The sequence below is a fragment of the Erpetoichthys calabaricus genome, chromosome 5 (genome assembly GCF_900747795.2).
Source record: "Erpetoichthys calabaricus chromosome 5, fErpCal1.3, whole genome shotgun sequence".
Classification (NCBI taxonomy): domain Eukaryota; kingdom Metazoa; phylum Chordata; class Cladistia; order Polypteriformes; family Polypteridae; genus Erpetoichthys; species Erpetoichthys calabaricus.
This window is the reverse complement of record NC_041398.2, coordinates 191,160,147-191,172,746: the sequence shown is the minus strand read 5'-3', so window position 1 is coordinate 191,172,746 and position 12,600 is coordinate 191,160,147. Positions and strand designations below refer to the sequence as shown.

General features: G+C 34.7%; 1 protein-coding gene across 1 annotated transcript in view; it reads right to left on the bottom strand.

The window, feature by feature from the left end:
- Nucleotides 1-12,600, bottom strand: part of smc5 (structural maintenance of chromosomes 5) — a 121,205-nt gene that overhangs the window by 34,196 nt on the left and 74,409 nt on the right. The window contains exons 12-16 of the mRNA XM_028791755.2: nt 11,668-11,762; nt 10,164-10,296; nt 5,788-5,961; nt 817-986; nt 521-644 (exon numbers count right to left, since the gene is read on the bottom strand). Coding sequence (XP_028647588.1) covers nt 521-644; nt 817-986; nt 5,788-5,961; nt 10,164-10,296; nt 11,668-11,762 — 696 coding nt within the window. The remainder of the gene's footprint in view (nt 1-520; nt 645-816; nt 987-5,787; nt 5,962-10,163; nt 10,297-11,667; nt 11,763-12,600) is intronic.

Here is a 12,600-nt window from a genome sequence, read left to right as displayed (position 1 = left end):
TTAGTTTATTTATTATAATTTTAAAAGCAAGTCACTGCTTCTAATTTGTCTATTAAAATGTTTTTTTTAGTGTGAGATGTTTTTGCTTGTGTGTACCTGTATGAAAACAAACACAGGAATATGTAACTTACTGAGTATTTTACTTCTACCAATCAGCACATTGTCATTGCTACTAAATAAAATCTGGTTTCTATGGTTGAGAAAATATCTCTGACTCATTGTATTTACGTCAGATTTAAGGAACTTAATTGCAGTGACAGATGTATATAGGAAGTTGGGACACAACAACACATGCTATAAGTACTGTAAAATAAAATGCACAGAATAATCAAATAATGGAAATATTTTCTTGTTGAGCTTTCTCAGCTTTACTGCAGCAATACGTCTTGATAAACATGCTCCTTTTTAGAGTAACTGATCAGATGATTTTCCCAGGATCATAACTAGGAGAGACTGTTGTAGATAAAAAGAAATTTTTATTAATCCATTATATTATTAATCATAATAAAAAAAATATTACTTGACTATATTGTATGAATTCTAAGGCGAGATGGACTTTCTGGACATAAACTGCTTTTATCTTGGAGTTTTTTCTTTCTTCTTCCACATGTAGATTGATTGCATATTGTTCTAACTGTTGTAAACTATAAAATAAATAAACAAATATTTTTAACAATTATATAGTAAAAAACTTTTTGCATAGCATTATAGAGTATTTAACTGTTTAAACTTAATAGATTATCTTTCATTTGAGCTTGGAGCATCTTATTTTGGTGTATTGAATTTTGCTTTTATCATGACAAGATTATGTCTTACCTGCATTGTTTACTGCTAATTTTTTGCTCAAGTTGTCTTTTCTTCCCCTTTAGTTCACACAGCTCTTTCCTCTTCTGTCTCAGTTGATTGTCATTACGAGAAAGCAAATTCTGACGTTCTACAAGAGCTTTTAGTTGAGAATCTAATGACTTCTGGTTTTCTCCCAATGCCTGGAAAGAAAGAATACAATTATTAAAATATCTACCAAAACAATGGGTGGTATAGAAGATATTGTGGCTGTCTTAAGTACCCAGTATTCTCAGTCTGAATTCTTGCCCAGACTGGATAGGGTGATAGTCCATCATGAAACCAACAAACACTTTGGAATATCCAGTTACCAATTAACCTAACCTGCATTTATTTGAGGATGTAGGAGGAAAACACAGAGAACATGCAAACTGCACATTGGGCATGACATTTGAACTTAGCATGTTGGAGGTGGAAGACAGCAGAGCCAACAATTACAATACAATACAGATTTTAAACTTCAAAATCTCAAAATGTACAATTTAGAGAGCCACAAAATTAAATTGATTTCTGAGAAAAATACACCAGATTAAAAAAAAATGTCTGTCTCACACAAATAAATAAAGTGGAGGAAAAGAAATTAACCTGACAAATGGAATGAAGCAAAATAAATCTGTGGCACTACAAGCAGGACTGTACATGCATTGGTCCTTATTTATACCAAATTAATAGATAACTGGATATTTGTACTTGTAAAAACATACATATGAAGAACTTGTGTTTGAAACTCTAAATAAAAAGTGTGTGAACATATGCTTTGCAATGAGCATAAACTAACACCTAGAAGGTCTTCAACAATAGGTAATGGATAACAATGCATCATTAAGAGTGACTGGTTTGATGCTACAGATATTTTAAACAACCACCTGCCACTAACAGTGCAAGACTGTAAACAAAATAAAAACAAAAATCCACATGAGTGAATCTAATAATCTGATACAGACAATTAAGCACAGACAACAGAGGCAATAAACAAATTTAAAATAAGTAATAATAATTAAGTAATAAGTAATTTACATGACAGAAACTGGAATTTATAGGTTTGGTGAATGAGCAAAAAAATAAATAATATTCGAAACAGAATAAAACTATTTTTGAACCACTGGTAAAGTGTGCCCTTCTAAAGTCTTCTGGTAGACTGAATTAACACAGAAATATGTTAACAAACTGCTAAGAATGATCTGCTTTGCAATTCAAAAAGAAATACCAATTTAACACTAGAATTACCAGAGCCTACGAAAAAACTCGTATATCCGGCCCACCTTAAATCGCTTCTTAAAACCTTTCTCACCTCTCCGCCAGCGTCTTTTGTCATCTAAATGTACTGATAAAGACAAGCTGCCAGCAGCCGGCTATTCCATCCCCCCAACGACTTAGAACGTAAACAGGCTTTTCCCAGCTCTTGCCTTGATTGATTACCTGGGAGTGAAGTGGAGTTTTAGAGTAGAAATAATAAGATTGTTATTTGAAACACACGCATTTCATATGTGTTGCATTTCTACAGTAATCTGTGTAAACACATTGTTAAAACAGAAACGTGTTATATATTCTAGTAGCAATTGACAAAATGTAGGCATAAACTATATAATGTCTGAAGCCTGAAGTCCAAATATCAAAGAAACACTTTCACAAAAGATACAAAAAAAAGCCACCGCCAAAAAAACCCGCCTTAGTGTGAGACATTGACATGACTTAACTATCACTGCTTCCGTGGCGTAACAGTATCAGTCGCTGACTGGGAAGCAGAAGCTCATGAGTTCGATCCTGCACAACTCCCATTTGAGAAGTGTTCTTATTTTCACTATTTTAGAATAAAAAGATACATTTGATTTCAGTCTGTAACAGCTGGTGTAATTTATGATATTTGTAAAGGTTAGCTTTATTTTTTTTTAAAATTCACTTTTCATTGTCTCAGTCGCGTTCAGGATCCATCCCTACCGCCCCCAACCTGACACTGCGGTTTTTACATAAAGACGCGCTGATTTAGTGTGCGCAAGAACATGCAGGTGGCCAGTTGCTGAGTGCTACAACGCACATTTTAAAAAAAGAAAGAGACAAATATATGTGACGTTTTGAAGAAATCATTTTATGATGCGAATAGTACCAATCAGAAAACATCGTTGAAGTAATGCAATATTATTTGAAAACGAACAGTGTCAGGTTGGGTGTGAAGTTATACTGGCGCTGTTTGAGTCAGATCAGAAGCTGAATAAGCTGAAAAAGCTCCTGTTCTGACTCTAAGTAAAAAAGCATGAATTAATCAACAGAAATAACCGCGATTGACATTTTAAAGTTAACGATTTACAGTGCATACCAATTTATAAATTCAATGTCCGTTTGAGGAAAAAAAAAAACACTTTCTTCAAAGCTGGGAATCGAACTCGCGTCTCTGTGTCATAGTAAGGCAGTGGTGCTCCAAGTCAGCAAACCGTCCTTATAACTTATTTTTTTTCAAGATCCATAACACACAGACAGACAGAGCACTGCGTAATACAGAGACAGACAGGCAGAGATATACAAAAAAACAGGGAAGGCACATGTACTGAAAGAAAAAGCACTGAATAAGCTCACCCGCTCTATATCACCCCTCCCCCCATCTGACTCTCTAAGTAACAGCGCAAGTACAGACACAAATCAAGTGCATGTGTGTACTGTATAATATTAACAAAAGAGCAGCTTACTACTGAAAACGGCAAATATAGGAGTGAGTGGGGATCGAACCAGTACTCTTGATCACACTTGGTGATATCGATCGCGGTTATTTCTGTTGATTAATTCATGCTTTTTTACTTAGAGTCAGAACAGGAGCTTTTTCAGCTTCTGATCTGACTCAAACAGCGCCAGTATAACTTCACACCCAACCTGACGCTGTTCGTTTTCAAATAATATTGCATTACTTCGACGATGTTTTCTGATTGGTACTATTCGCGTCATAAAATGATTTCTTCAAAACGTCACATATATTTGTCTCTTTCTTTTTTTAAAATGTGCGTTGTAGCACTCAGCAACTGGCCACCTGCATGTTCTTGCGCACACTAAATCAGCGCGTCTTTATGTAAAAACCGCAGTGTCAGGTTGGGGGCGGTAGGGATGGATCCTGAACGCGACTGAGACAATGAAAAGTGAATTTTAAAAAAAATAAAGCTAACCTTTACAAATATCATAAATTACACCAGCTGTTACAGACTGAAATCAAATGTATCTTTTTATTCTAAAATAGTGAAAATAAGAACACTTCTCAAATGGGAGTTGTGCAGGATCGAACTCATGAGCTTCTGCTTCCCAGTCAGCGACTGATACTGTTACGCCACGGAAGCAGTGATAGTTAAGTCATGTCAATGTCTCACACTAAGGCGGGTTTTTTTGGCGGTGGCTTTTTTTTGTATCTTTTGTGAAAGTGTTTCTTTGATATTTGGACTTCAGGCTTCAGACATTATATAGTTTATGCCTACATTTTGTCAATTGCTACTAGAATATATAACACGTTTCTATTTTAACAATGTGTTTACACAGATTACTGTAGAAATGCAACACATATGAAATGCGTGTGTTTCAAATAACAATCTTATTATTTCTACTCTAAAACTCCACTTCACTCCCAGGTAATCAATCAAGGCAAGAGCTGGGAAAAGCCTGTTTACGTTCTAAGTCGTTGGGGAGATGGAATAGCCGGCTGCTGGCAGCTTGTCTTTATCAGTACATTTAGATGACAAAAGACGCTGGCGGAGAGGTGAGAAAGGTTTTAAGAAGCGATTTAAGGTGGGCCGGATATACAAGTTTTTTCGTAGGCTCTGGTAATTCTAGTGTTAAAGAAGATGACATGTAGTTTGAAGGAAGGTAGATTTTACTCCAGAATAAACTCAGGCCTCACAACAAACAATTCAAAGCTGTCACAACTGATATTACTAATCAAGCAAAAATACATGAATTGTTATGCTTAGACAGAACCACATTATTCTCAACATTCTTCACCAATATGCTTGGAGAATCTCAACATAATCCCCAAAATAGACTGCAACAACAAATTACTCTCTTCACAGTTAAGTCCAAGCCAGATATTGCGAGAAGCATGAAATTATTAAGGCTTTCTGTTTTCTGTCTAACCGATAATCAACATAATGCATTAACAATTGTCTTCACAATCTCTGGAAAAGTCCAATATTTTTGAATAACCCAAATTACAAAACACCAATAAATTATTAATGAAAATATCAACAAACAGAAAGAAATGCAAACAACTAAACCAAATACAAAAAAAAGACCAAGTTTCCTTTTCATTTTTTCTCTTTTTATTAAAAATTATATTTGAACTGGGAAATTATTCACCTTCAGTTTTTATTAATTTAAGTATAGGCCAGAGCACATTTTATTTAATCTATATTAAATTTAGAGATTTAACAAAACTGTCACTTCAAACAAAGCAGTCACAACTTTTGTTTATATATCACAGCCCAAGTCTATCACTACAGTATTCTGGTGAACTCCGATTTTAAACAGAAAAACATGAAGTACAATAAAAAAAATTTAAGTGAATGCCATTCCTAGTCTATCAGAGGTAGCTTTGCATTCCAAACTTGTCCATGTGTGACATTAAAAAAAGTATAACCAAGTCTATCAAACATGAAAATTTGTACACATATTGGATTTGGAGCAAATCTAAATGTTGAGAATGTGAAAAATACTCCAATATTAAAGTAAATATGTACTGTATAGAATTCTGAAATATTAAGGTGACATTTTATTTGTTTCACTTTAATCAATCTTGCTGCTTACCAAACACTCCCTTCTATACTTTATATCAATACTACTAATACATCAGTGCTAATGTCCTAATAAGGAGCATCCTTTATAGCCTATAAGGTCTTTTCCAATACAGAAGTATTTAAACAAAATATGAATAACTTTAATGCAGGAACGTGGCATAAAACCATTTAAAAATGATACCTTCAGTTGATTATCCAAATCTTTTCTTTTATCAGCATCCACATTTAAAATGAGAAAATTGGGTTGGTTCAGGGAAGAATTACTGGAAATTACTTTGTTAGAGTACGCAGACTTTTTTATTACATATTTTTCTTCTGCCGTGTACATTTGTTTCAGCTGAGCTTCTTTTATAACCTGAAGAAAGTCAACATATTAACTTAATTAAAAATGTGGACTTCAGATCTCAGAATTCCTAAAAAAAATACATGTATGATCTAGCATGTATACTTACAAAAATAAATATTGCTGTGGTCTAGATTCTAAGGGATAAACTAAATATTTTTTCATGCATACATAAATACCCATTACTAAAGAACACACTAGCCTTAACAACAGTGACTTAACAACACATTTCTTTTCTACCTTTACTTAGTGGGTATTTCCAAATAATTAGCAATGTCATTATTAGAAGAAGGCAAATACAAGATTAACTAAATAAAAAGGTGTCAAATATTTGAAAAATATAACACAATCCCATTCTTACATCTAATTAATTATTAAAGATAAAAAGGCACCTACCCTTGTAGCAATGCGCACAAGATGGGAACCTTACCCTGGAGGGTATACACTCATACACACACTGAAGCTCTAAGGACAGTTAATACTTATTACGCACATACAAGACATTTATAGTAAGCTTTTCTGAAAGTCACAGAAAAGAGAAAATATAAAAATGTGGAAGCAACCACCTTGTACTATACAGTTAGGTCCATAAACATTTGGACAGAGACAACTTTTTTCTAATTTTGGTTCTGTACATTACCACAATTAATTTTAAATGAAACAACTCAGATGCAGTTGAAGTGCAGACTTTCAGCTTTAATTCAGTGGGGTGAACAAAATGATTACATAAAAATGTGAGGCAACTAAATTATTTTTTTAACACAATCCCTTCATTTCAGGGGCTCAAAAGTAATTGGACAAATTAAATAACTGGAAATAAAATGTTCATTTCTAATACTTGGTTGAAAACCCTTTGCTGGTAATTACAGCCTTAAGTCTTGAACTCATGGATATTACCAGATGCTGGGTTTCCTCCTTTTTAATGCTCTGCCAGGCCTTTACTGCAGCAGCTTTCAGTTGCTGTTTGTTTGTGGGCCTTTCTGTTCGAAGTTTAGTCTTCAACAAGTGAAATGCATGCTCAATTGGGTTAAGATCAGGTGACTGAGTTGGCCATTCAAGAATTTTCCACTTCTTTGCTTTAATAAACTCCTGGGTTGCTTTGGCTGTATGTTTTGGGTCATTGTCCATCTGTATCATGAAACGCCGCCCAATCAATTTGACTGCATTTAGCTGGATTTGAGCAGATAGTATGTCTCTGAACACCTCAGAATTCATTCAGCTGCTTCTGTCCTGTGTCACATCATCAATAAACACTGGTGTCCCAGTGCCACTGGCAGCCATGCACGCCCAAGCCATCACACTGCCTCCACCGTGTTTTACAGATGATGTGGCATGCTTTGGATAATGAGCTGTTCCACGCCTTCTCCATACTTTTTCCTTGTCATCATTCTGGTAGAGGTTGATCTTGGTTTCATCTGTCCAAAGAATGTTTTTCCAGAACTGGGCTGGTTTTTTTAGATGTTCTTTAGCAAAGTCCAATCTAGCCTTCCTATTCTTGAGGCTTATGAGTGGCTTGCACCTTGCAGTGCACCCTCTGTATTTACTTTCATGTAGTCTTCTCTTTATGGTAGACTTGGATATCGATACGTCTACCCCCTGGAGAGAGTTGTTCACTTGGTTGGCTGTTGTGATGGGGTTTCTCTTCACCATGGAAATGTGTCTGCGATCATCCACCACTGTTGTCTTCCGTGGACGTCCAGGTCTTCTTGCGTTGCTGAGTTCACCAGTGCTTGCTTTCTTTCTCAGGATGTACCAAACTGTAGATTTTGCCACTCGTAATATTGTAGCAATTTCTCCGATGGGTTTTTTCTGTTTTCGCAGCTTAAGGATGGCTTCTTTCACCTGCATGGAGAGCTCCTTTGACCGCATGTTGTCTGTTCACAGCAAAATCTTCCACATGCAAGCACCACACCTCAAGTCAACTCCAGGCCTTTGATCTGCTTAATTGATAATGACATAACGGACTTGCCCACACCTGCCCATGAAATAGCCTTTGAGTCAATTGTCCAATTACTTTTGAGCCCCTGAAATGAAGGGATTGTGTTAAAAAATGCTTTAGTTGCCTCACATTTTTATGCAATCGTTTTGTTCACCCCACTGAATTAAAGCTGAAAGTCTGCACTTCAACTGCATCTGAGTTGTTTCATTTAAAATTCATTGTGGTAATGTACAGAACCAAAATTAGAAAAAGTTGTCTCTGTCCAAATATTTATGGACCTAACTGTATATGTTATGACTATGAAACAAGAGATATAAAGACATATAGTGACTGTTCAAATTCCTCAAATTAAGCTACAGTGGTGTGAAAAACTATTTGCCCCCTTCCTGATTTCTTATTCTTTTGCATGTTTGTCACACAAAATGTTTCTGATCATCAAACACATTTAACCATTAGTCAAATATAACACAAGTAAACACAAAATGCAGTTTTTAAATAATGGTTTTTATTATTTAGGGAGAAAAAAAATCCAAACCTACATGGCCCTGTGTGAAAAAGTAATTGCCCCCTTGTTAAAAAATAACCTAACTGTGGTGTATCACACCTGAGTTCAATTTCCGTAGCCACCCCCAGGCCTGATTACTGCCACACCTGTTTCAATCAAGAAATCACTTAAATAGGAGCTGCCTGACACAGAGAAGTAGACCAAAAGCACCTCAAAAGCTAGACATCATGCCAAGATCCAAAGAAATTCAGGAACAAATGAGAACAGAAGTAATTGAGATCTATCAGTCTGGTAAAGGTTATAAAGCCATTTCTAAAGCTTTGGGACTCCAGCGAACCACAGTGAGAGCCATTATCCACAAATGGCAAAAACATGGAACAGTGGTGAACCTTCCCAGGAGTGGCCGGCCGACCAAAATTACCCCAAGAGCGCAGAGACGACTCATCCGAGAGGTCACAAAAGACCCCAGGACAACGTCTAAAGAACTGCAGGCCTCACTTGCCTCAATTAAGGTCAGTGTTCACGACTCCACCATAAGAAAGAGACTGGGCAAAAACGGCCTGCATGGCAGATTTCCAAGACGCAAACCACTGTTAAGCAAAAAGAACATTAGGGCTCGTCTCAATTTTACTAAGAAACATCTCAATGATTGCCAAGACTTTTGGGAAAATACCTTGTGGACTGATGAGTCAAAAGTTGAACTTTTTGGAAGGCAAATGTCCCGTTACATCTGGTGTAAAAGGAACACAGCATTTCAGAAAAAGAACATCATACCAACAGTAAAATATGGTGGTGGTAGTGTGATGGTCTGGGGTTGTTTTGCTGCTTCAGGACCTGGAAGGCTTGCTGTGATAGATGGAACCATGAATTCTACTGTCCACCAAAAAATCCTGAAGGAGAATGTCCGGCCATCTGTTCGTCAACTCAAGCTGAAGCGATCTTGGGTGCTGCAACAGGACAATGACCCAAAACACACCAGCAAATCCACCTCTGAATGGCTGAAGAAAAACAAAATGAAGACTTTGGAGTGGCCTAGTCAAAGTCCTGACCTGAATCCAATTGAGATGCTATGGCATGACCTTAAAAAGGCGGTTCATTCTAGAAAACCCTCAAATAAAGCTGAATTACAACAATTTTGCAAAGATGAGTGGGCCAAAATTCCTCCAGAGCGCTGTAAAAGACTCATTGCAAGTTATCGCAAACGCTTGATTGCAGTTATTGCTGCTAAGGGTGGCCCAAGCAGTTATTAGGTTCAGGGGGCAATTACTTTTTCACACAGGGCCATGTAGGTTTGGATTTTTTTTTCTCCCTAAATAATAAAAACCACCATTTACAAACTGCATTTTGTGTTTACTTGTGTTATATTTGACTAATGGTTAAATGTGTTTGATGATCAGAAACATTTTGTGTGACAAACATGCAAAAGAATAAGAAATCAGGAAGGGGGCAAATAGTTTTTCACACCACTGTATGTTAAAAAGAAAGCACTGTTGAATAAGACTACATGACACTAAAGCTAAAAATAAAACATACTAGTAAACAAACACAAGTTATTACTTTTTCACATCTAATTCAAAACTGAATTACTGCATATATAAATAATATAATTAAATAAACAGTAATGGCTAGTGTCTCTATGTCCACAGAATGGTTCTAAATATAAAATACAAATTCTAATTTAATATCACATTGGATGTATCTTTTTATATTAAAACAATTAATATTTAAAAGCCAACAAAGCAGCATAACACAGTACATCTAAATACTCACTTTTTCAATCATTCCTTTGGTCTGCTCAGTCCCTACAGGAACATCATGTATCCAATACTGTTGGCAAAGGTAACTCATGACCTCTTCTGGAGCATCAAAAAGCTCCCTCAAGTAAGAGTAAAAGCCATAACACCTATACAGGAAAAGCAATTGCAATAGAAATAATTAGTTAATCCATGATGTGTTTTTTGGGACAATTAAATTGTCAAAAAATCAATTTACAGTATTTTTAATTTTTAACCATGTAAACATCAATTTATTACTTTAAAAAAATAAATAAAAAAAGAGGAGGCAGAAAAGTAAATTCCTTGTGTCTTGCCAAACTAAACTTCTGGTATATAAGTGGCAGAGTTTACTATAACACTAAAGAACAGAGCAATATGGATGCCAGTTTCAACTAATTTTTGAATGTTACTTCAATTAAAAATAAGCATTACGGATCTTTAATAGTCAAATAAAAAAAAAAAACCTTCTTTAAAGAGTTTGCCTTTCCCATGCTGCAGTGCACATACAGTAAGTTCAATGTGAAGCAATCTATGAGACTAAATGTAGTAAAATAGTGTAAAAAACATAAAGTATTATATAGAATACAGACACTCACATAAATGCACTTTACAGTGAGATGTTAACTGTAATTGGCATATATGCATGTCTGGAAACAGACACACATTTATTTCAAACAGTGTTAGATTCAGGTCTGCAGTAAAATAAATTTTTTTTATCAAAAACAAGAAAATATTCAGCTATTTAACACATAATAAATAAGTACGAAAATGGTACAAAAATAATTAAGACATGCACACACTGAAGTGACATGTAATAAATATGTATGAAAATGGCACAAAAATAATTAAGACATGTACACACTAAAACGACAGAATAAACATAAAATCACAATGAATTAAAGACTAACAAAAGATGAATATAATGTATACCAGAATGTTTGATACACTAGTGACAGTAAGTTAAAACTTATGGAAACATTATTCAAAAAGTGTTTTGGTATTTGCATGTTTATTTTTGATTCATTCAATTAATCAATTTCCTGAAGAAGCCTTTGCTTTTATTCTGTTACAGCATTACACCGAGCAGAGACATTCTCAGTAGCATCAGACACAGTTAAAAAATAAAAGTAAAAAAGTAAAGTAAAAACAAAAAGCTAGTTTGTTTTTTTTGTATGTTATTAATATGCAGCAACCATAAAAAGGCAGCTATGTTCTATGTACATATTGCATGGTATTTTGGTATGTTGATTTCGTGTTATGTGACTTGATTTCTTTTTTATTTTACAATACTTTTTTATTCCTTCTTAATCTTTCATACACAAATATATTTCAGTTTATTTTTGTCAGTTATTTCCTTCTGATGATGGATAGATGGATGGATGGACCGACCCTATTTTCGTGTTGTATTCTTGTTCTGTGAAGGCAAAAGAATATCTGGAAAAAAAACTAAAAAAAAATATACAAAGTCCACACTTAACTGAACAGAAAAAATGACCTACTTTAGTTGTTGTATTGGTCTGGAAGGTGGTTGGTGTGCCATCGATTTTGCAGGAGCAAGAATGGTATTAACCCTGTATCTGCGGATCTCTCTCACCTTAAAACAAAAAATTCCTATCAATATCAGTACTGACACTACAAAAAAGGAAAAAAGAGTAAATATAAACATAACCCATAAATATTCGCAAGACCAAGCAATAAGACTATGATATAAATACACAAATCACCAACATGAAGCTGGTAATTGATTTTCATGACTTTGCAGTTACTTTATAAAAATTTTACTTAATTTATATATACTTTGTTTTTATTGTGCAATCCTATATTCCATTAAGAAATACAGATCTTGACTAATTAAAAGTGTAATCACAATTTTTTTGTAAATTTGTTAAATATCTGTAATGATGTGAGGTTCCCAAATGTTTGCTTTTATGTACTATCGTTGCTCAAATATCTGAGGCTGGAAGCCACCGCAATACAGGCAAACAACAATGAAGTTATGCTGCAATGAGTTGATATCTAAGTGATGTTAAAAACAAAAGTTCAACTTACATAATAAGGTTATAACAATTATTTGGAGATAAGGAAGTTTGCCTGAGTGACTGAACATTTCAAATACATTTTTGGTCAACACCAGTGACAGTTGCTGTATTTCATGGTAATATTTCTTCCTGAAAATAAATAAATTGCTTTAAACAGAGAGATCCCTTAATTTATTAAGCTTTGGATATTATGGCCTATTTACACTTACCATTATCAAAATTACCTTATTCTCCCATCCTTACTCAAGGAGTTGTTTTGTCAGTAAATGGGAGGAGTGTGCAGGTTATAGAAAGAGGATAAAAATATTAAAATATTACTAGATGTTGTATAAAATACTCCATTTTAGACACTACAGGTCCACAATCCTTATCCACATTTCCAAATCAGAAAAT